The 24,775-nt window shown below is 37.7% G+C and overlaps 1 protein-coding gene across 3 annotated transcripts in view; it reads left to right on the forward strand.

The window, feature by feature from the left end:
• LOC145279601 (protein argonaute-2-like) overlaps positions 1-21,316 on the forward strand; it is a 140,533-nt gene extending 119,217 nt beyond the window's left edge. For all 3 annotated transcript variants that reach the window (XM_080130768.1, XM_080130767.1, XM_080130766.1), the window contains exons 22-23: positions 9,308-9,507; positions 21,166-21,316. In XM_080130768.1, coding sequence (XP_079986894.1) covers positions 9,308-9,507; positions 21,166-21,274 — 309 coding nt within the window. In that variant the 3' untranslated portion in view covers positions 21,275-21,316. The remainder of the gene's footprint in view (positions 1-9,307; positions 9,508-21,165) is intronic.
• The last annotated feature ends 3,459 nt before the right edge of the window (positions 21,317-24,775 follow it).

The following is a 24,775-nucleotide window of genomic DNA, read 5'->3' on the forward strand; positions in this document are numbered from 1 at the left end:
AAAAAAAAAAACAGGAAAAGAAAGATCCCGATCTATATCTCGAACAGGGACTCTGACAGAAAATAGATTTGAGGGATTGGAGACGATGGAAGTTGAACACAATTCCAAATGATGAACAAAATATTACAATGGAATATCAGAGGGATAAAAGCAAACCAAAATGAACTCACATTATTAATAACAAATATGAGCCCAGCACTTGTCTGTCTACAGGAGACCTTTCTGAAAGAAAATAATACCATCAACATAAAACACTACACATCTTACAACTACATAAATAAAGACAGAGACAGAGCTTCTGGAGGCACATCAATACTCGTGAAGAATGAAGTCCCTCAAAGACAAATAAATATAAACACAAACTTGCAAGCAATTGCAGTTTCAGTGACTCTACATAGAACTATAACACTTTGCTCAATATACATCCCTCCAAAAGATACAATCAACGAAACTGAGATAACTCAATTAATAAAACAACTCCCTAAACCCTTTTTTCTACTAGGAGATCTCAAGTCACAATGTAATATGGGGAAGTAAAGAAACAAATAAAAAAGGAAAAGAAATAGAAAACATAATAAATAAAAATAATCTATGCCTCCTTAATCAAAACTACACCTATATGTACCCAGCAACAGGTACTTTCACCGCCATTGACCTTACCTTATGTGATCCTTCCATATATATATGGACTATGACTGGAAAGTACACAATGACACCTGTGGGAGTGATCATTTCCCAATCATCCTGGAAAGTCTAAGTACTAGCACTGAACAAAAAACACCCAAATGGAACCTACATAAAGCGGATTGGGAAGACTTCCAGGAACAGTGCAAAAACCAATTAATTATCGAAAAGAATGATGAAGATGACCATTTGAACTACTTCATTAAAACACTCATAAACATAGCAAATAATACCATACCGAAAACAACCAAAACCAACAATCACAACAAACCTTGGTTCACAAAAGAATGCAGAAAAGCCATCAGAGCTCGACGAGCTGCCTTGAGAAAATTCGAAAAGTATCCAACAAGCGAAAATCTGGATTTCTTCGAAAACAACAGAGCAAAAGCCAGACGAATCATAAAGGAATCCAAAAGAACAACTTGGAGAAATTATATATCCAAAATTAATGTGAATACCAAGGCGAAAACAGTTTGGAACATGATGAGGAAAATAGAAGGAAAGTGTAGTAGTACACCAATATCCCACATCTCTAAAGGCAACAAAATATACACCGATCAAAAAGATATTTCCAATAACCTGGCAGATAATTTATCAAAAATTTCATCATGTGACAGACAAACAGAGAAATTCCAAAAGATTAGAGAAAAGGAAGAGAAAAAGAAAATTCTATTTAAATCACAAAATACTGAAAAATACAATCAACCTCTTACCTTGCCTGAATTAAAAGAATCGCTAACCAAATCCCATGACACAGCTACAGGGCCCGATGAAATTCCATATGAAATCCTCAAAAAACTGCCAGAAACCTCAATGAAATACCTACTTGAAATTTTCAATATTATATGGTCCAGTGGAAACGTACCCGAGACCTGGAAAGAGGCCACAATAATACCAATCCCCAAATCTGAAAACTCAAACATCCAATCCCAATCAAGTAACGTCTCAGATCCATTGAATTTCAGGCCAATAGCTCTAACAAGCTGCATTTGTAAGACCATGGAAAGGATTATAAACAAAAGACTAATCTGGTTCCTGGAAACAGAATCTTATTACAGAATTTCAAACAGGATTCAGAAAAAACCGAAGTTCAATAGACCACATAGTCAGACTTGAAACCTTCATTAGAGAAGCCTTTGTAAGGAAGGAACATTTAACAGCAGTGTTTTTTGACATGGAAAAAGCCTACGATACTGTGTGGAAGTAGGGTGTTACAAGGGATCTGAAGGCGCTTGGACGAAAAGGCAGAATGCCAATTTTTATTGAAAATTTTTTAAAAAATAGACGGTTCAGAATAAAGGTTGGCACAGCTCTCTCGGACTTGAAAGAACAAGAGAATGGAGTACCTCAAGGGAGTATACTGTCAGTGACCCTGTTCAGTATCCGAATTAACAACATTGTAAAAAACCTTAACCCTAGGGTAGATTGCTCCCTATATGTGGATGACTTCCTAATATGCTGTAGATCTAGATATATATCTATAATAGAAAGGAAGCTTCAATTGTGCTTAAACAAAGTAATGAGATGGACGGAAGAGAATGGATTTAGATCCTCCAAAAGAAAAACGAAATGCATGCATTTCTGCAAACTAAAGAACATGCATAATGATCCTGTCCTAACCATGGAAGGAATGCCCATACCCGTTACTGACCAGTACAAATTCTTAGGGATTTTATTTGACAAAAAGTTAACATTCATCCCACACATAAACTATCTGAAAAAAAAATGTAACAAAGCTGTAAATCTTTTGAGAGTGGTAGCACATACCGATTGGGGTGCAGACAGGGAAACACTCCTTAAACTTTACAGAGCACTAGTCCGCTCAAAGCTAGACTACGGTTGTTTCATATATGGATCAACCCGAACATCATATATAAAAAGCCTAGACCCTATTCACCATACTGGCCTAAGATTAGCCCTAGGAGCATACAGAACTTCCCCCGTGAACAGTCTATACACGGAAGCACACGAACCCCCACTAGATCTAAGGCGAGAAAAGTTAGCCCTTCAATATTTACTGAAACTGAAGTCTTGCCCAAACAACCCTGCATACCAATGTACCTTCTATCCTAAATATGAAGAACTCTTTAACATGAGAAGAAAAACTATCAAAACTTTCGGGCTCCGAATGAAGGAAAGCATTGAAGAATCGGAAATTCCAATCTCCAGCATTCACAACTTCATACTGCCTAAAACACCTCCATGGACCATGAAACAAGTAGAAATAAAACTGAATCTAAACAAAAAGTCCAAATCTACCACAAACCCTATTGAATACCACGACGAACTTCAACATTTAAAATTACAATATTCAGACTACACCTTTATCTACACAGACGGGTCTAAAAGCAACAATCACACTGGATGTGCAGCAACATACCATAAAACCACAATGAAGAGAAATCTTCAAAATGAAGCATCTATATTCACTGCAGAGACTATAGCTATCGATCTAGCACTCAACATAATTTCAGAGGAAACCACCAAAAACTTCATCATTCTCACAGATTCTCTATCAGTCCTATTATCTATACAAAATCAAAAACAAGAAAATCCACTAACAACAAAATTAATAGAAAAAATCAATATCCTTTCAACTACTAAAAACATTATTCTTGTCTGGATCCCCAGCCATGTGGGGATCAAAGGCAATGACAGGGCAGATACAGCTGCAAAAAGATCTTCTCACCTTCCAACTGACAATTTTAAGATTCCACATACTGATCTTAGACCCCAGATAAAAGCATACATACAGGAAAAATGGCAACTGCTGTGGAGTCAGCAAGAGGGCAACAAATTATACTCAATCAAACCTGAACTTAAGGAACGATGTCCGGACATCAAGAGATCACGCCGAGAAGATGTGATACTGACTCGGCTGCGCATAGGACACACCAACTTTACTCATTCTTATATACTAAATGGAGAATCGGCGCCAGAGTGCATCCCATGCCAGGAGACACTCACAGTAAAACATATCCTAGTTGGGTGTGATGACCTTGCCCCAACTAGAAAATTATATTATACAGAAAGCAATACGGAAGACCTTTTTGAAAAGGTCAACTCAGCAAATATTCTAGCATACCTAAGGAAAGTAAATTTATATAAGGAAATTTAAAGTCACCCAAATATACACATCCATGTATAAATACAACATTTAATTTCTTAGTTCAATTTTATAAAAAAAGGGAGGAAAGGCTGAAAAAGTCATCCCCCCCCCCCCCAATAAAAAAGTTTAAAAAAAAAAAAAAAGGACTCCGGCATTAAATGACCACATAGGTTGATATGCCGTAAAACCAATCAATCAATCAATCAACAGAACCAAACATTATTATTGTTTTTCCACCCCCTTTGCAAAACTCAATCATGTTCTGCAAAACAATTTTTCTTTCTACAAACTTAATACAATGAATAAATATTGGCAAATATAAAAAACTTTAAGCATAAAAACATTTTCCAAAATTACTGGATTCCAAATTAAATAACCCAAAAAATGGTTTCTATGCTGTAAAACAAAAACAACCAACTAACCAAGTTGTTTGAGAGTTTAAGGTGCTGGGCAGTAGATATTGTCCCTAAACTCTGGCATGTCGCTTTAGCCTTTACTTGAGCAAGATGCCTGGTTGGAGCAATCCATTTAAACCAGCGGCGGATCATTCCAAGCTGTATATTAGATCAAAACACTCTTACTTATGGTACTTAGTTTTCCAAGCGATCAGCTATGTTTAATGCCATCAAAGATCACAGCTGGTGAGTCAATCTTACAAAGTATTAAAATATTTTAACACTAAACAGTTTTGTAAGTAAAATCCTTATTGGGTGCAGCACTTCTGATATATAGGCGCCTAAACTTCTGTCTAGTTATGAGTGTATGAAGAACAAAAAGGAAAAGGGGTCTCTTCCACCCAAACAAACTCTTTTCTACAGGTAACTCTATTATACGGGTAACTTTCCCAATTGACAATCTAACAAAAGACAAGTTGAAAGAAATATATTGAGGACATTGCCATGGATGTTGTAAAAAAAGATGGACTCTCTCTCTCTCTCACGTTGTGTTTATGTATAAATATGTTTCAAAACGACGTACATGTTGAATAATGGGTTTTATATTTCATCTGTATATTCATGTACGTGTAAATGCGTGCATGTACATACGTAGTATCATTTAGTTGATCGTCTAGTGTGTATATTTTAACATTTATGCAACAGTTCTAACAGGAAACGCTTGACATGGACGTATCGAAACAGTTGTAGACAAACAGTTCTTTTTAACAGGTGTAAATAACACAACACATAGACCTGGATTATATACGAACATTTATTTTCATGATTCCGGCCGGCATCTTCAGAGATAACATCTTCACATCTTGGCTGGAAAACACCACTCCCTGTGTCATGGAGAAACCAACTCCCCTTTGAGTCGTCTGATGTTCAGATAATGACTCTCTAGAATTTTCCCAAATCTACATCTCATGACGTGTCTAAGACCAACATGCATGAAGTATTGTTGCCACATCTGATGCTTCTACCGCTAGTCTATCCCTCTTAGACAGGGTTAAAAAAAACGTCCGATCTAGTAGGTCCCGCAACATTGGCCAAATTCCAACCTCTTGTCTCATCGCCACATTGTTGCATCCCTGTGACTGTTTTACAAGTACTTAAATGGAATGTGCTCTGATGAACTCGTAGCACTTGTGCCCCTGAACATACATACTCTCAACTAGCCTGACAAGCAGCAAAATTCCACCGCTTCACGGTTGAGGTTCCTAGATGCCAGAAAGCCTAATAATTTCTTTCCTTGAACTACCAGACTTTGGAATTCCCTCCCTGTTCCTTGCTTCCATAACTTTACTAATATACAGAATTTAAATGTAATATGAATAGATAACTCCCCACAATCCTCTGCTAGACATGATCCCAAATAGTATCAATACGCCTTGTTTTGCGTGAACAAAAAATAGATGAAAATAGCAGACATCTATGATGACACAAGTCAGCTTTACTACCAAATATAAGTCTTTTATTAGTTGCAAAGCTTGTTGACACATGATACACATCTATAAATATTTGAAGTTCTGGAGTCCTGGGTATGACTTTGCAAGACATCCAATGAGGAATGTAAAGTTGCCCCTTACCATTACCATTGCTCCCAGGTCCACTTTAGCATGGATTGGTAATACCTTTTAGGAAATCTGGTGCTACAAGATCAAGCTGTCTGACGATAGTAGATTCCTGACCAAAAATGCACTACAAACATTAATGTTATTGTTTCTTTCCTTTCCCTTTATAAAACTCAATCATACTCTGCAAAGTTAAAAACAAAAACCATTTTTTTTTTTTTTTTTTTTACAAAAACAGTCAAACCGAACACCATGAATGTGGATATGAAGAATTTAAAGAATAAAATATTTTTCCAAAATTACTTGATTCGGCATTAAATAACCCAAAACTGATTGATATGCTGTAAAACAAAAACAACCAACCTAGTTCCTACGTGTATTTGTTCTTTCTCGAATCTAGGTTCTGCATGCCAGACATAAACAAGCTCTTTTTCATGAAGAATAAGATATCTTGAATATAATGGCCTTATCGACACACCTGTAATCTTTGGATTGCTGCCACAACTGAACAGAACTTTACTTTTGTTCCTTCATGTCTTAGCATTAGATAGGATTTTCATGAAAAGTTTTTGAAAAAAAAAAGCTTTCTGTGGAACATGTTACCAAGAGACTGCTTCCCTGCAGACTGCAACATGGTCATCTTCAAATCCAATGTTGACATAAATCATTCCCATAAGTATTTAAAAATAGTTCATTCCATTAATCATTTTCAATCCTCACATAATATTCTTCGTCATTTAACTTACAATCCATTCATCTCTTTAACCTTTATCCTCGAATAACTTAGCCTTGATAAGTGATGACACATTAGTAAAATAAAAAATACTATCAATCTAGAATGTGAATTCTATAAGAAGAGGGCAAAAAATCACTTGATCCATTTGAAAGCAACTAAAAGGGAGGTGTTTATTAGTAAGAGAGATCTTATTTTCTTTTATCTAGAGTAGTTATACAATTTAAAAAAAAAGGGGGGGGAGAAATTAATTATGTATGGTTTACTTTTAAAATCTTTTCTTTTCTTACTCTGATTTCAATTGTTACAAGACTTAACAAGTCTATAGCTATCGTATGATTTGATTGACTTGATGAATGCCTTTTGGAAGTAACTATTCCAACTTCAAATACTGTTGGATCTATTGTATCATTTATTCTCTTGTACCTTTGGAGAAGGGTATGAACCTCTAATTTTCTTTTCAACTATTTGTAAAAATAACAATTTTTGTCGAATTAATCTTTGAAATAATACTTTGAAAACTTGTCTTCATCTGGATTTGTTCAGGGTATTGCGAGGAATGTTCCTAGCTCTGAGATGGGCAATGCCTCACCCCTGCTGTCTGTGCATTCTTATCCAAAGGGTTAGCATCCAGATTGGAAGAAGTTATGTTGCATAGGTGACAGATAACACCAGGAAAATATCGGATGTATCGCATTCACACAATTATGGATCTGGGAAAACCCAGATGTAAATCAGATTGCTGAACGATGACGTCAACCTTACAATCCGATCGAAGAATCAAGGTCATGAGACAATGAGCGAATATATTTTAACTGGATTGGAATTGCTGCACGTGCAAAGCAATAAAACAATAAAAATTTTGATTAAGAAGAATGTCAGAATAAGCAAACAGTCAGATTCCAATCAAGCAATGTGGGGGGATGTCAATATAAGATATAAACAAAGTCAGTGAAAGGAAAATCAGCAATGATACTTCTACCGTCACCGCACCGACCAACCCACAGCTGACCCAAACTCTCTCTCGTCATGCTATCACAGTAATGTAAATAAAAATTTTTATTACATTTTCACCCAAAATAAGGCACATTGCCACTTTGATGTAGAGGACTACTATCAGGGACATAAGCTACAGGGGTACTATGTAGGGAGTTGGGCAGCAAGATGTCGGTTCACATTACACTTGAACTTCTGCATGTCAGTACAGTTGGGGAAGCAGGGACTCTGAAGGGAATTCCAAAGTCTAGCGGTTCTGGGGAAGAAACTACTGGAGTAGAAGGCTCTCTTACATCTAGGGATCTCTACTGTGAAGGGGTGGGATTTAGCTGCTTATCGGGGGTATTTACGTCAAGGGGGGGTACAAGTGCTTGCCGTTCGTTAGAGCATTTACCGTTAAAGTACTTGTGGAACGGGCAGAGGTATGCAACATTTCGTCAATGGGACAGAGGCTGAAGCTTAGATGACAGTTCAGGACCTATCAGGTTGGCAACTCTCTTTTGAACCTTGTCTAGGAGCGAGAGACTAGTAGCAGATGCACCAGCCCAAATATGATAACAATACTCCATACATGGGCGAATGGTGGCCTTGTAAAGGTACAGGATACTTTCGGGCATTAGTAGCTTTCTAGTATGGTAGAGAGAACCTACCTTCTTCGCAGCGGTCCTGGCAATACTCTCAATGTAATTGTTCTAACTCCTGTTTACTGTGAACGTTAGGAGTTTAAAAGATGTACTTTCAGATAAAGAGTCTTTGGCCATTGCTATTAGTGGTAGAGAAGGTTTGTTGTAGTTATTGAAGGAAACCAGTTTAGTCTTAGCAGCATTGTCCCCATTCCACTACAGATCGAAGTCATCCTCTAGTGTTTCTGCCATTTCTCTAGATATGTGTCCATTTGTTTGCCTGTCGTGTCGGTTATAGAGTGTGGTGTCATCAGCATATATACCCATCTCACAGACAGTTTTGTGAGGGAGGTCATTTATGAATATTTAGAATAAAAGAGGTCCAAGGATAGACCCTTGAGGCACTCTCGCATTTATATCATATTGTTTAGATGTACGGCCGTCGAGGACAACCTGGATTTTTTTCTTATCTAAGAAGGATTTAATTATGTTAAGTATTCGTCCAGTGATACTGTATGATCTGATTTTCGTGAGAAGACCTTCATGCCATACCCTTTCAAAAGCCTTAGATATATCTAGAGCTACCGCTCTACCCTCCCCCGCTTTGTCCAGTGAATGGTATATACGTTCAGAGATTACAGTTAGGATGTCTGCTTTGGAACAGGCTTGCCTAAATCATTTTGATGTTGATTTAACAAATTGTTTGATTACAAAAAGCCACGGCTATCAGCATGTATATACTATTGGAATGAATTTTGTTAAGTGTAAATGATATAGACAACATTATTACCCCATTTAGCTAGCTCTTTCTCTGTCTACCACACTACGTGCATTATCGAGTTGATGGAAGTAGCTGTACAAGGCCAACCACACAAGGCATCCATGATCCCAGTAATACCAAGTTTCCAATGAAGCACAATTAATGGGATTTCCTTTTTTTTTTTCTTTTTTTTACTAATTTGCAGCCATGTCTGTTCATGGCATAATCTTTATGCCAAAATTATTGTAGATTATATGAACTAGACCAATGCATTTTCATTGTCAAATGCTATGCAAATATTAACCCTTCATATTTGTATTCTTCTTCCGCAGACTGTAAAGATAAATTCCTGATGGTTCAACCTGTGTTTTTATTTAACCTTTGTTTGCAGGGGACCAGTCGACCATCTCATTATCATGTACTATGGGATGACAATCGTTTTAACGCTGATGAACTTCAAACTCTGACCTATCAACTATGTCACACATATGCTCGATGTACACGCAGTGTTTCCATTCCAGCACCTGCGTATTATGCGCACCTGGTTGCCTTTCGTGCACGATACCATTTAGTTGAAAAAGAACATGACAGGTAAGAAAATTTTCATCCATTTTCTTTTTTCTCATATGTCACTCTTTAGTTGTCCTTTATTTTTTTCATTATTCTTTACTGTCTGCATGTGTTCAGATAAAACTCAGAAACTTCCAAAGATACATTGATACTTCCAGATAAGGTCTAAAGATACTGGCTTCCTGGCTTAAAATGTACCAAATGTTGATGTTTTGGTCTCCTTTGCCTTGACAAAATTCAATTATGTTCTGCAAAGCTATGTCGGAAATTTTTCTGTCTCTGTCTGTCCTTGTGGCCATGTCACTAGTAAGGGTGCTGGAGGTAAACGTTTTGTCTGGGCTGACGTTATCCGCCTGATAGTCAGGGACCCGAACCTTGGATTAACCACTAAGGAGACTGTCCTATCAGCAGGCGCAAAGTACTGGGACTGCTGTATTGCCATTTGGTGAGTGGATCTGGACCATGCAGTAGTCTCTGGTGGGGCCTCTCGATGCCATACTAGTGAGTAATTGTTACGGCTGTACCTTTTCGTGTGCTACAAAAAAAATTCCTGTCTTTTTCTCTCTTACTTTCCCTCTCTGTACTGCTCTAACCAAGTATGCCGACCTATTCCACAAATCCCAAAACCTCAACATGAAATATCTCCAGAATAAAAACTCGATTAAACCTAGAACCCCATCTTCCAACGTAGACCCCTACTACCAGGTCTCCTTCTCCAACATCAGGGGTCTACGTTCCAACCTTCCAGAGGTTGAAACCCAATTACAGGAGACAAAACCGGACATATTATTTCTAAGTGAAACTGGAATAGGGCCGACCACTTCCCTAGATGAGTTCATAATTAACGGATACTCTAATTTAACAGCTAAATCTGACACCCAAGATCGCCATGGGCATGGAATATGTGCCTACATTAAAGATGGCTTCCCGTGTGGCAGGGATATCTCTAGAGAAGATCCTAATTTACCCTATATGTGCTTCAGGGTTGCACTTGCTAACACCACTGCATTTGCCCTCTATAGGCCCCACAACAGCGGAGTTACTATCTTTAAGAGCATATCTGAGAAAATAGACCACATACTGTCTTCACATCCCTCGGCTAACATCCACATCTGTGGTGACTTCAACGTCCATAACATGGAATGGCTGACCCACTCAAATAAGACAGATGATGAGCGGAGGTTTTGTCATGATCTTGCCATTGCTTATGACCTCACTCAGATTGTTCACGAACCCACCCGTGTGCCCGATACACCCGGTCAATATGCAAGCCTCCTAGACCTTTTTCTCTCAACTTCCCCTGAGCTATGTTCATGTTCCATTCATTCTCCTCTAGGATCCTCCGACCACTCCGTCGTATCAGTTAAGATAAAAACGAAATGTAAGAAGTCCCCAGACGTACCCCTCCACCGTACTGTATACCGATACTCTATGGCTGACTGGGATAGCTTCCGTACATTCATATCTGATTTACCTCTACACTCCATGTTTAAAAAGGAAGTGTCCTCTATAGTATCAGATCTGACCGAATGGTTAATTGTAGGCATAGACCAATTCATACCATCTAAAAAATTCCAACAAAAACCTAACAGCCAGCCATGGTTCTCCCCAGAATGTGCTGCTGCTATCGCGCACAGAAATCACTTTTTCCATAGCTACCAACGTAATAGATGCACTGAGACTAAAGCTGCTTTCAGGACTGCCAGCAACCACTGTAAAAGAGTAATAAAAAATGCAAGAGAGCTATATGCCCAGTCTGTTAAATCCAAGGTAGCTGATCAGCGGCTTGGTTCCCACCAGTTTTGGCAAATAACAAATAGGATCCTGAACCGAAGTGTGCGTTCTATCCCAACCATTATCAATGGACCAGAGGTCATCTCGTCAGCATCAGACAAGGCCAAACTATTTGCAAAGAACTTTGCAGCTAATTCTACCCTATGCGACGAAGGCCATCAACTTTCACTTATTTTATCAACTTTCACTTATTTTAAAACAATTTCCTGACAAATTTCTTTTTTACCATGTCACATCGACGTAGTAATGGGGAGGGGGAATCCCTATTTAGCTTATTTAGATGACAGAAGAACTTTTTTTTTTTTTTTTTTAGGCATAATCTACTCTCATTGAAATAGATTAATTTAAATATGAAGTCGACCGCTTGACATATAAACACCCGAATTATTAACTATGTGTCTAAAAATGAGTCGTAGGCGATAAAAGAACAGACGCACGGACTTTCTTTACTGGTAAATATCTCAGACAAGAAATTGTCTTGATTTCAGATTGCCTATTTGCTTCTATATTTCTTTTCAGTCTAATTGCCCAGTTTTTAATTTAATTCATGCCTGGCCAAGTAACTGTTGTAAAATCTAAATGTGACGAAGTTCAGGATCTATTCAAAATATATAAGCAGAATATTGGTTTTCTTTCCTTTCCTTCTCCTTTAAAAAAGAAGAGAAAGCTCTCACTAAACGACCACAAATGTAAAGTGTGCCCCCCTCCCCTACTCCAATGACCTGGCATAGTAAGGGTAGAATTCCTTAGTGTCATTTGCATGGTGGTTGAAGAGAGCCACACACCGAAGATGTAATTTTAGCTAAGTACATTTTTTGTTTTTTCTTTGCACACTTTATTTTATTTTATATTTTATTTTATCCTCTTTTTTAAACCAAACAAATCTAACCCTTTTTATTTTTTATTTATTTTATTTTTTTTCGTTTGTGCTCATATCATTCTATGTAATTTTATCTTATTTCTAACACATCTTGACCATTCTTGATTCACTTATTTTAAAACAATTTCCTGACAAATTTCTTTTTTACCATGTCACATCGACGTATTAATTGGGAGGGGGAATCCCTATTTAGCTTATTTAGATGACAGAAGAACTTTATTTAAGTACAATACTTAATAGAAACAGCCATGGTAAGGTACAAAAAAAAAAAAAAAAAAAGAGTGCCGCCTAATTTAACTTTCACTATTCGTTACCTAAATATGCAGTATCTTAGCTGTGATACTAGAGCTATTCTTCCTGAGTGGATGCTATGCTCCGTGCGTGATTTTAATGTTTTCCTATAAATACAAAATACGAATTTCCGATCCACCATGAACTAGTTCTTGTAACTGGAACAAGCCCCTAACTGCTAGCTACGAAATCCCAATATACATTTTACCTCCAAGACGATTACCTCTGTCTAACCTGCATGCGCAAAAAAAAAAAAAACCTTACCTGCCACTCTAAATCCTAATGTAGATCTGTTTCTTGTAAATTAATAAACCCTATCCCTTTAAGGCTAACAATCTGCTCCTTCCCACCAAACCGCCACTTAACTCCTACATTTCACTCCGTTTTGTACTGGAATCTTTAACTTCCAGCCCCTAACCCTCACATGCTAACTGCTTAGTCATCACTAAACATCTATACAATTCTACCCTTTAGACATGCATTGGAGTTCATTCCTATTCCAGTTGGTATTAAACAGCTAAAGTATGTACTCGGAAGTAAAGCACACCGCACTGCATTACACAACTGTCTCCTCTTAGATAGCTTTGAAACGCTAATACGAAACTGAACCAATGCTCCTTGCTATGCTAAATGTCCATAACTCTTACTTGAAAGCTGAAAACATCTTCTCTCAATAATAGAAACTCACCTTGTACCTTCAACTTTATTCGCACCTACTAAAACCAGCCCATATATCTATTTACCAAATTACACATGACTCAAAACTTAGTGTTTTTACCCGTACTATATTGCACTCGCATCTCATGCCCTGCTGTCATCTAAAATATAATTTGGGCACAACTCGTAGTTCAATTCTTAACACCTACTCAAACTTTAATATTATACTAGACCCAAGCTCACATGAATAAAAAAAAAAAAAAATAATAATAATAAATATATATATATATATATATATATATATATAAAAGAGAAAGCCTCAAACCACATTATCTCCTCCTAACAAGCCTCCTTACCATCATAGTTGCTTACACTGCATGAGCTCTACTCAACGCCTTTATCCAGTAACAATGAAATAACAATGTCCCTAATCCACTTTGAGGAGTGTAAGTATTTAGCAGATATAACCTCTACAAACTAACCCAATAACATTAACTAACCACGCGGGGTCGCAGAAATACCTGGATTAGAACCCAGGCGTGGAGCAAACCCTCTCAGTGGTGACGGACCCAGTAGATCTTTCCAGATCATTCGTCTAGGAGAAGGAAAACTCTGAAACTAAACTAAAGAGGAGGGAGGCCTCTTCAGTCTTGGATGACAACCTTCCTAGAGCTGGTGACTCAAACAAATTACCGGTTTGCAAACCTAAATTGCTTAAGGAGTAGATAGGTCCTGCCTATGGCCCGGCTTCCATACTCCTTCTTTGCCTATTAGTCAGGCGCAGAGATACTATCACAGTGATTCGACAGAAACACCCATTGGTAGATCTTGTTTCTTGTCTAGGGCAATGAACACCGATTCCCCACTCCCGACACACCCCACCCCTAAAGCTGGGCACTTGAGAATGCTTGAGTACCATATATGCCTGAGCAATTAGATTGAGTTGACCTTCCTCTGATGGGTTGAGGGTACCGGACTGACAGTTACTGGCTGCTGTTTCCGACTGGTAGTACAGGGGCCCTAACTCTTTGGTAGCGCTTAGAGCGGCTGCTCCATCAACAGTTGTATATCAGGATGTTTGCAGTGCCATGGCGCGCATGGAAAGGGACCCTGCACTCATCCCCGGTGGGCTTTCCTGAGGCCACAGTCCTAGTTGATGGAGGGTCAGCTGATGGTCTACTTGTGATGCATGTGTGATACTCTGCATAACCTCCTGTTCGGCTTCCCCTAACCTAACTGAAACTCGTTAAAAAACATGATGACAGTACAATCTAAAAATAAGCTTAAACCAGGCTTAGGGTCAAACAAATCCAACTTGCCTCCTCCCTTGAGGCTTGCATTCACAAATATCCGTGGGCTTAGAACTAATTTAGCTGATGTTGAAGCATTTCTCCTAACAAATACCCTGGATATCTTAGCACTAAGTGAGACTAACCTACACTCCTCTATCCCCTCTAACTACTTCAACATGCCTGGATATCTCCCACTCTGCCGTAAGGACTCTGACAGACATATGCACGGACTTGGAGTTTACATTCGTAATACCCTTCCCTTGACTAGAGAAACAAACCTAGAAACGGATGATCAAGCCTTTATGTGCTTTAGACTAATCATGCAACACAACATTAGCTACTTTTACTTTCTCTACCGCTCTCCCTCGACCCAAGACTGCACCATAATAAACAAAGTATCTGACAGCATAGACACAGCACTCTCCTTCGACACTAGCGCCCAAGTCCATGTATTTGGCGACTTTAATGTCCATCACAAAAACTGGCTTGGATTCTCTACTTACAGATGCAGCAGGCAGCGCAACTCATAGCTTCTCTGTATCTCACTCCCTATCGCAAATTGTTACTTTTCCAACCCGTTTCCCTGATCAGGAAGAACAAAACGCATCACTATTAGATCTGTTTTTGACCACAGTTCCTGATGACTGTGTAACGAAAGCCGACAGCCCACTTGGGAACGCTGATCATGCGGTGATAATGGTTGAAATCGCCCTAAACTTTAGACCCAAAACTGAAGAGCCAGTGCTCAAAACAACGAGATATTATAAAAAGGCTGACTGGGAAGCTATCAGAGATCTTATCAGAGACGCCCCATGGGGAAATATTTTTTCTCTTCCTGCTGAACAGTGTGCAACCGAGACCACTGAATGGTTCAAAACTGCAATCGAAGCGCATGTTCCCATGCGGAAATTCTATAGCAAGCCCCACTCTCCCCAATGGTTTACTTCGACTTGCGCAACTGCCATTGCTCAAAGGCAGCATGCATTCCGCAGGTTTAACCGACATAAGTCCAGTTCAAACAGACAGAAGTACATAGAAGCTAGAAGTAACGTTAAGAAAGAAATAGCGACAGCTAAGAGGGAATTTACGGAAACCACTAAAAAACGCATCGAAGCACAAAAACTAGGAACTCGTGACTTCTGGAAAATCTACAACAGTGTAGTAAATAATGGGCAATCAACAATTCCCCCACTAACCAACAATCACGAGGTTCTTTGCTCAGCAACCGAGAAGGCTAACATGCTTGCCAGTCGGTTTGCCTCAAACTCCACACTGGACCCTCTAAACCACCCCCTACCTCAATTTCCTATGCGGACAGACGCCATGCTAGACGATCTGATAATCACCCCTGCTCAGGTGCATGCTATCATAAAAAACCTTGACACTTCCAAAGCATGTGGACCCGACCTCATCCCAGCTGTGCTATTAAAAAAGTGCTCAGCCGAAGTAGCTCCAGTTCTCTCCAAACTCTACAACAAATGCCTTAATGAATCTTGCTTTCCGGGCTGTTGGAAAACTGCTTCTGTGGTACCAGTATTCAAGAATTCTAGCAAAAGAACTGACCCATTAAATTATCGCCCTATTAGCCTCCTCCCACTTTTTGCCAAAATATTTGAGACCTTAATTAACCATGCTCTAGTCCAGCACCTTACAGATGCTAAACTTCTGACCGACCATCAATATGGATTTAGACAAGCCCGTTCCACGGCAGATATCCTCACTGTAATCTCTGAACGCATATACCATTCACTGGACAAAGCGGGAGAGGGCAGAGCGGTAGCTCTAGATATATTCAAGGCTTTTGACAGGGTATGGCATGAGGGACTCCTCAGGAAGATTAGATCATATGGTATCACTGGTAGAATACTTAACATAATTAAATCCTTCTTAGATAAGAGAAGGATTCAGGTTGTTGTCAACGGTCGTACATCTAAACAATATGATATAAATGCGGGAGTGCCCCAGGGATCTATCCTTGGACCTCTGCTGTTCCTGATATTCATAAATGACCTCCCCGACAAAATTGCCTCTGAGATGGGTATATATGCTGATGACACCACACTCTATAGCAGGCACGACAGGAAAACAAATGAACATATATCTAAAGTAATGGCAGAAACACTAGAGGATGACCTCCAATCAGTAGTGGAATGGGGACAAAAATGGATGGTCACGTTCAATGCCGCCAAGACAAAACTGGTTTCATTCAATAATTACAAGAAACCTTCTCTACCACCTATAGCAATGGCCAACGACTCTTTATCTGAGAGTACGTCTCTCAAGCTCCTTGGCCTAACGTTCACAGGAAACATGAGTTGGAACAATTACATCGAGGGCATTGCCAGGGCCGCTGCGAGGAAGGTGGGCTCTCTCTACCGTGCTAGAAAACTTCTAACACCCGAAAGTATCCTGTACCTCTATAAGGCCACTATTCGCCCATGTATGGAGTATTACTGTCATATTTGGGCTGGTGCATCGGCTACTAGTCTCTCGCTCCTTGACAGGGTTCAAAAGAGAGTCGCAAATCTGATAGGCCCTAAACTGGCATCTAAGCTTCAGCCTCTGTCCCATCGTCGAAACGTTGCATCCCTCTGCCTTTTCTACAAGTATTATAATGGTGAATGCTCTGAAGAATTGCAAGCACTTGTGCCCCTACGACGTGAACACCCTCGACAGACCCGACAAGCTGCAAAATCCCACCCCCACACTGTAGAGATCCCTAGATGTAAAAGATCTTTCTACTCCAGTATTTTCTTCCCCAGAACTGCTGGACTTTGGAATTCCATTCCAGGTCACTGCTTCCCCAACTGTACTGACATGCATAAGTTCAAGTGCAACGTGAACCAACATCTCGCTGCCCTAATCCCTACATAGTACCCCAGTAGATGTTTCCCCTGATAGTAGCCCCCTACACCAAAGTGGCAATGTGCCTTGTTTGGGGTGAAAATGTAATAATAATAAAAAAAAAACTCTCCATATTTCCTCCTATAACACAGAACAAGTTAGGTAACATACAAATATCCGTGCATGAGGTCGGCAAGCTAATCAAGAACCTAGATTCCAGTAAAACAACTGGTCCTGATGGCATCCCAATTATAATGTTAAAAAAGCTTCAACCAGAACTTGCTCCCATACTTACAAAACTATTTAAGCGCTGCCTTAAGGAGAAGTGCTTTCCGACTCCCTGGAAGACCTCATCAGTTTGCCCTGTATTTAAGAATTCAGGTGAGAAGTCATCTCCCTCTCAGTACAGACCAATAAGTCTCCTGTGTGTTATGAGTAAGTTACTGGAATCCATATTAAATAGAGAAATAGTCAACCACCTCAGCAGGAATAACCTTCTTAGTGACACACAATATGGTTTCCGCTCTGCAAGATCTACCGCAGATGTGCTGACGGTTATATCCCACAGGATTAGTGAATCTCTTGACAAAGGCTTCCTTTCTAGGGCAATTGCTCTTGACATATCAAAGGCCTTCGACAAGGTATGGCATAAGGGCCTACTTCACAAGATTTCCAGCTACGGTATAACTGGAAATGTTTTCTCAATCATTAAATCATTTCTCTCCGATAGGCTCATAAGAGTAGTGGTAGATGGACAAAAATCAGAGGCCTGCAATATAAATGCTGGAGTCCCTCAGGGGTCAATCCTGGGCCCAACTCTCTTCCTGATCTACATCAATGACCTCCCTAAACACATACTTAAATCATTCATTGACATCTATGCTGATGACACGACCATCTACGGTAACACATCAAAGGCTGTAAATGACAAAGTTCTCTCTGATTCTCTCTCCTCTGATCTCGAGCGCATGGTTCAGTGGGGGAAAATGTGGCTGGTTACCTTTAATGCATCCAAAACCAAACTCCTATCCTTACATCATCAACGCTCTGATCCCCATCTGGCATCAATTGTGATGGATGGCTCTCGTCTGGGTGAGGCCCCGTGTTTTGACAAGCTTCTGGGTTTGACCTTTACTCCTGATCTGAAATGGAACACGTACATCAAGTCTGTTGCCAAGGTCGCTGGAAAGATGGTGGGATCCTTCTACCACTCCAGAAGATATCTCACTACTGATGCAATTCTCTATCTATATAAAAGCCAAGTACGTCCAAGGATGGAATACTGTTGCCATATCTGAGCAGGAGCTGCTAAAAACAGCCTATCCTGCCTTGACAGAGTACAAAATAGACTTCGTGGCTTAGTGGGGGATGCCCTTTTCTCTACCCTGCAACCTCTCTCCCACAGAAGAGACGTTGCGAGCCTATCCTTGTTTTATCGTTATTTCCATGGCAGGTGCTCGTCTGAACTCCAATCTCTGATCCCCCCTCGCCAATCTTTCACGAAAAACACCCGTCTAACTGAATCCACTGTGAAAAATTTCCCCCACTCTATATCTGTGCCTAAATCAAAACGCGGATTCCATGAACAAAGCTTCTTTCTTAGAACTGCACGCCTGTGGAACTCTGTTCCATCTGCCTGCTTCCGACCGGATTATAACTTGGATGTCTTCAAGTCCAATGTTAACAAATTCCTAATGAACCGCCCCCTTAAGTAAACACTTCATCAAATCTCCACACTAACGTAATGTACTTGCAATAACCCATATCCTTGAGTGGCTTCCGGGCCCTGATAAGTGGTGATCACTGTAAAAAAAAAAAAAAAAAAAAAATTTTTCTCTACAAAAGAACCAAACCAAACACCATGAATAAATATTTGAAGATATAAAGAACTTAAAGCATAAAATCTTTTTCCAAAATTGGATTCAACATTTAATGACCTGAAAACGATTATACACTTACATATTTGGATTCAGTATGACATCGAGCTAATTACAGTAAAACGAAATGCTCTAATATGTTTAGGGTTACCAAGAAGTATATTTGTATGGAGTAAATGGATGGGGGGGAGCATTTTGAAGTTTGTGTGAGTGTTTTTTTTTCGTGGAGCCCATCTAATCACCTTATTAAACAGGATTTCTGAATGTAAAAGGAAAAAGTGACCCTTCAGTCTTGTCTCGCCCATCCACCCTTTTCAGTCAATATTTTAAAATTAAAATGTTGAGTATTTGCCTGTTTCTTAGATGAGGTTTACCCCAATCCCCAGATGTGGCAACAGTACTCCATCTTAGGAGTATTTGGCTCTTATGCAGGTAGAGATATTTTCTAGAGTGATAGAATCAAGCAACCATTTTCCAGTAACTTTAGCAACAGATTTGATGTAAGCTTTTCATTTGAGGTCTGGAGTGAGGGTCAGTTCTAACAGCAGTGGATTTTCCTTAAGGCAAATTGTCGCAAAATGAGGATCTGAGCATTGATGGTGGAAGGAGATATTTTTTGTTGTAGAATATACTATAACAAACAACTGTATCTTCATTTGGATGTAGCATCAAAGAATCACGGGCACAAATATACAATTTACAGTAAGCAAGATGCCTCCGTGCTCAAGTTCCAAACAACACTTGTATCTAATCTTGATGCAATAAAAATTAGTTGAAATGAATTTGGAGAACTCCAAGACAAATACTATGATTATGCCATTCTTTATACAAATGCATCAAAAATACTGGATGAAACAAGGGCATTAGTGGTTAACATGCATAAGCAAATTAGACGGTTAACGTATACAACTGAATTACAAGCCATTCAAATATTGCTGTGTCATTAGAAGTGATAAGGCAAAATGCATAACTTTCTCTAACTCCTCATTGTTTCACCAGACAGTGATAGATGGAAGAAATCCAAATTTTTATCCACATGAAATATTGGATAGATCTGTTTGATTGTCATTGGCAGTCATATTCTTGGCCTCACTTCTGAACAATGTTGGAATTACAGAAAATCAAAAGGCTGGCATACTTGCAAAAGAAGCAACAAAAATTACAATCAAAACTTTTAAACTTTCATATATAACTTACAAAACTTAGATGACGCAATACACAAAAAGAAAATGGCAAATAATTATATCTACATCAACCACCAGTTGGAAAAGAAAACATGGAACTGCTACCAGACTGAAGAAAACATAGTATTAAGCTGATCTTTAAACTGAACCAACTTGTCCTCATTGCAAAATGATATGCATGGCTGAGATCAAGCTCATTGGTCAGCTCTGCATTCACTGAAGCGTATCACCAGAACGTAACCGCTATCTTCAGTGATAAGACCGCCATGACAGGTTAACATACTTTTGGATAGCAATAGAGCAATATAATAAAAAAAAAGTGGACAATGTTCATGAAAATTTGGGAAAATGATTTGAAAATAAACTCATAATATATTAGGTGTTTGCAGTCTGTCTCTGAGTGGATAGATTTTTTTTTATTTTGTTTGATTTTGTTATTCTACTTCAAAGATATGTGTTTTTTATTTATTTTTCTATTGGCTTCCCAACAACGGAGAGATTGGACTCCTGTTTGTCTGTCTGTCCACTTGTTTGTTCATACTTTTCTCAATAACTATGCCTTGGATTTAAAAAAAAAAAAAAAATTTTCAAACATTAGTTATGTTGAAAGTAAATTTTTGACAGAACAGATTTTCCGGGATAACTCTAGTTGTTCCCCCTAGGGGTCATTATAGGGGTAAAATTGCCTCCAAATCATTCATCTTTGCACTTTTCTCAATAATCACACTTTGGATTTTTTTTTTTTTTTAAATTCTGCACATATATGGTGAAAGTAAATTTTTCACTTGTGCAGAGGGCCCTGCATACTCTGCTTGTTTATTTTATGTTTTTTATTTATTTATTTATTTATTTTTTTGCAGTGGTGAAGGCAGTCATCAATCTGGAAACCAGGAAGAGCGAACTTCAGCTGCAATGTCCACTGAAGTTACTGTCCACCCAGACACCATTAAAGTCATGTATTTTGCTTAGAAAATCTGCAACTCCAAAAAAAAAAAAAAAAAAAAAAATAAACATTTAAAAAAATCTGGTATATTTTTAAATACAAAGATTTGTCTGTGTGTGAGTGTCTATACATGTGTGTATATAAATTAGCGATTACATCTCTTTTACTTTTTTACTTTTGGGCTTGGAATATTTTTTGAACAAATTGAATCAATGTACAAGCTGGATTACATATTGAATTTTTTTTATATTTATTTACCTGATATTCTGGCTGATTTTTTTTCATTTTGCCTTTGCAGAAATTTTCATTTTCATTTATAAAAGCTAAACAACAAAAATAGCCGACATTCAAGTAATGACAATTTTAGTGAAATTAAAACAAATCCATCTATATTTTTCTGAACAAATATAGAAATAAAACTGCTACTTCTGACTAAGAGATTCTCACCTTGAATTGTTGAAAAAATGTTCTTACATATCTCTTAGTGGCTTGAAATGCATACACTTGACAAGTGATTTGCTCTTAGTAGCTCTACTTTTGGAGTTCCTGCTTTTTATTTATTTATATATATGTGTCGGAATATGTTGAAAAGAAATCAACAAAGTGCTCGATTGCACATATGAGAGCTAAAATATAAATTAGTTATTTAAAGAACTGTTGCATATTTCAAAGACATACCATGGTTTCATTGAGGTGAATTGACTTTTAAAAGTTTGTTAAAAATCATATCAAAAATCATCAGTGATTCACAAAATGAAAAATTGAAGAAGGGGGTTTAAAACAAATTCACTAGCAAATTTACCAGTGAAACAGCTCTAGTGTTCCTTTGGGAGAAAGTACCATTTTGATGAAAGTGGAATGTATGTTACTGAGTTTTAATCATAAGTAAGTATTGTTTACAGTAATATAATTGTTGATAACGAATGTTGTATGAATTAATTTTTTTAGGATGTATTAAAATTTATGGTTAATGGTGTGTGGTGTAGTTTGAGTGGGGTGTATTCTTTGTTATTAAAGGGTATGAGTATCCATTGAGTTCAAGGAGATGGTGTATTTAAGTGTAAACCTATTGTCATAATTGTTTTTGAACCCTATTCGATTTGTTTTCATTTTATGAGTTGCCAATGATTTGATCAATTTTTAGCAACCTTTTGAATGGTCAATCAACCTCAATGAAACCATGATACATCTCTGAAATTTTTAATATATAGTTTTTAAATAAATAATTTGGGTATATATTATGCATATTTTACATGGATTTTTTTTTGTGTCTATAATTTTTCAAGCTGATGATTAACCTCAAACAAGTAAAAAAAAAAAAAAAAAAAAAACTATGGTCACATAAAAATGCATCTAATATATATATATGCATGTATTCTATCTTATGATATTGAGCACTCCCAACTTAAACTGCAAACATAACTGCAGTCAACACCAGTACACCTATGTACTTATGATAGGAAATTGTTATAGCTATATATATATATATATATATATATATATATACACACACACACACACATGAGAGAGAAAAGAACATTGTGAAAAATAATTGGAAAGAAAATTCATTATTCCTTAGGTGATATTGCGTTTATTTATGAACAAAATTATCAAAATATGAGGGAAATTAAATTTTTTACATAAAAAATATTAATGTGAGATTTTAAAATCTTTCCTTTTAAATTTTTCTTCAATATTCCTTCTACATACAGGATATATACTATTTTTTTATCTCCCCCCCACACACACACACACATATATATATGGCATAAACACATTAACACATAAGTTCTCATTAAATCATTGAATTGAGCAACATTGAGTCTGGTCAGTACCAGATGCTAACCATTTGAAAATACTAGGCGCTATATGTAGAACGTTGACACCTCTTTGCAAAAACTAACATTGTCAAAATTTGACTGCGGGCTCACGACTGCAAAATTCGTTATCTTCTGTATAAGGTCTACATTTCTCGATGTGAGAAACATGAGATTGTAGTGCACAATGTATATTGAAAAAGTATGTTTATTTGATGTTCTTGTGTGGTTTCTTTTTGTTAACCCGTTGGTTTCAGCCGTATTTTCTGGTAAACCAGGGTGTTTTTTTCATAGTCTTTCACTCCCCTATGCTCTCTGCAGCCAATACATTCACAGACTTTTCGATTCTGGAATTTTTGAAAGAATCGAACGATTGAGCCTCTAATCTTTTTTTCTGACCCATGATTTCTTTCATATCAATTTGCAAATTAAAAAAAAAAAAAAAAAAAATGGAGCATCTTCTGAAGATTATTTACCTCTCCACCGAATTTTCAAAATTGAACATTAAAATCTTCCCAAGCCACCCAAAATTTAAATAATTAAAAATGGTGTCTCCCCTCCCCTAACCACCAGAAAATACAGCTGATATATTACTTATGTTAATGGTGAGTTTTTCGTCTCTTTTCTTAATTATTTCCCTTGCAGTCTTTCACATGGTGCATCCACTACGTTAGTCTTTTTGTAGAATCTGCATTACTTAAAACAAAAAAAAAAAATTATTTTCAGAAGAAAAAAATCTTTAAAAAAATTAAACATTTTTCACATCTAACATGAATTTTTAATGAATTCCATTCAGACACCTTAAAAAAAGCAGTACTTCTTGAGATATAGTTGACAAACCGATTTTTTTTTAAATATATCGCTTTAAGTAAAAACAATATTACATACTTAATTATGATGTCAAAAATGGTAATATATCTGAAAATTATGAAAATTCATTGAGTAGAACAATTGCTATTGTGTTTTTAGAACAAAAAAAAGTCTACTGCTATAAACAACAAATATTGCAGCCATAAACTAAAATATTCGTACTGTCTACTTCATAACATCTAAGAAAAATGTGATTTTATCCAATTTTCCATAAAAATAACTTTTTATTATAGACTAGCGAGGGGTACCCGGCATTGCCTGGGTATTTGTAGGTGTGTGAAAAAAAAACAGGTGCCAGTGAAAAAAAAAAAACGAAGCCTTTACGACGTGCAGTTGGAAAATAGTAAAGTGTGAACAAAAAACAGGTGCGCGTTTTTGATTGACGTGACGGCAATAGGTATTCAGCAGTTAGCATTTTGTGCAGGACAGTTTTTAATGAGGTCAATAAATCGGTTTGTTTGTTTTTAAAAACCCGCTCCCTGTTTATTAGGGGGAGTGTCTCGTCTCGAAATGAAAGCTACCGCCTGATATGATGAAGTCGTTACTTAGCACTCTAGAGACCACTGGCTTTCAGCCAGTGATTAGAGTCGAGTTTCGCTTTTTGTTTATACCGAAAACCGAATGTAACACGTGCCGATGCAGGAAATGTGGAATAATTAACGTTTGAAAGTCAATAAAATTAAATAGACAGGCGAATTCCATAGTTAAGTGTGAGATATTACAATTTATAGATGATATAAAAAGTTTTAAAAAGTTGTGAAGCGAGCGAGCGCTTCTCTGAAAGAAGCCTTTTGTGGACATCGAGGAAAAGCGTACATACATACATACATTTTCGCTTTT

This window comes from Euprymna scolopes, chromosome 7 (genome assembly GCF_053919585.1).
Source record: "Euprymna scolopes isolate OS-2025 chromosome 7, ASM5391958v1, whole genome shotgun sequence".
Lineage (NCBI taxonomy): Eukaryota > Metazoa > Mollusca > Cephalopoda > Sepiida > Sepiolidae > Euprymna > Euprymna scolopes.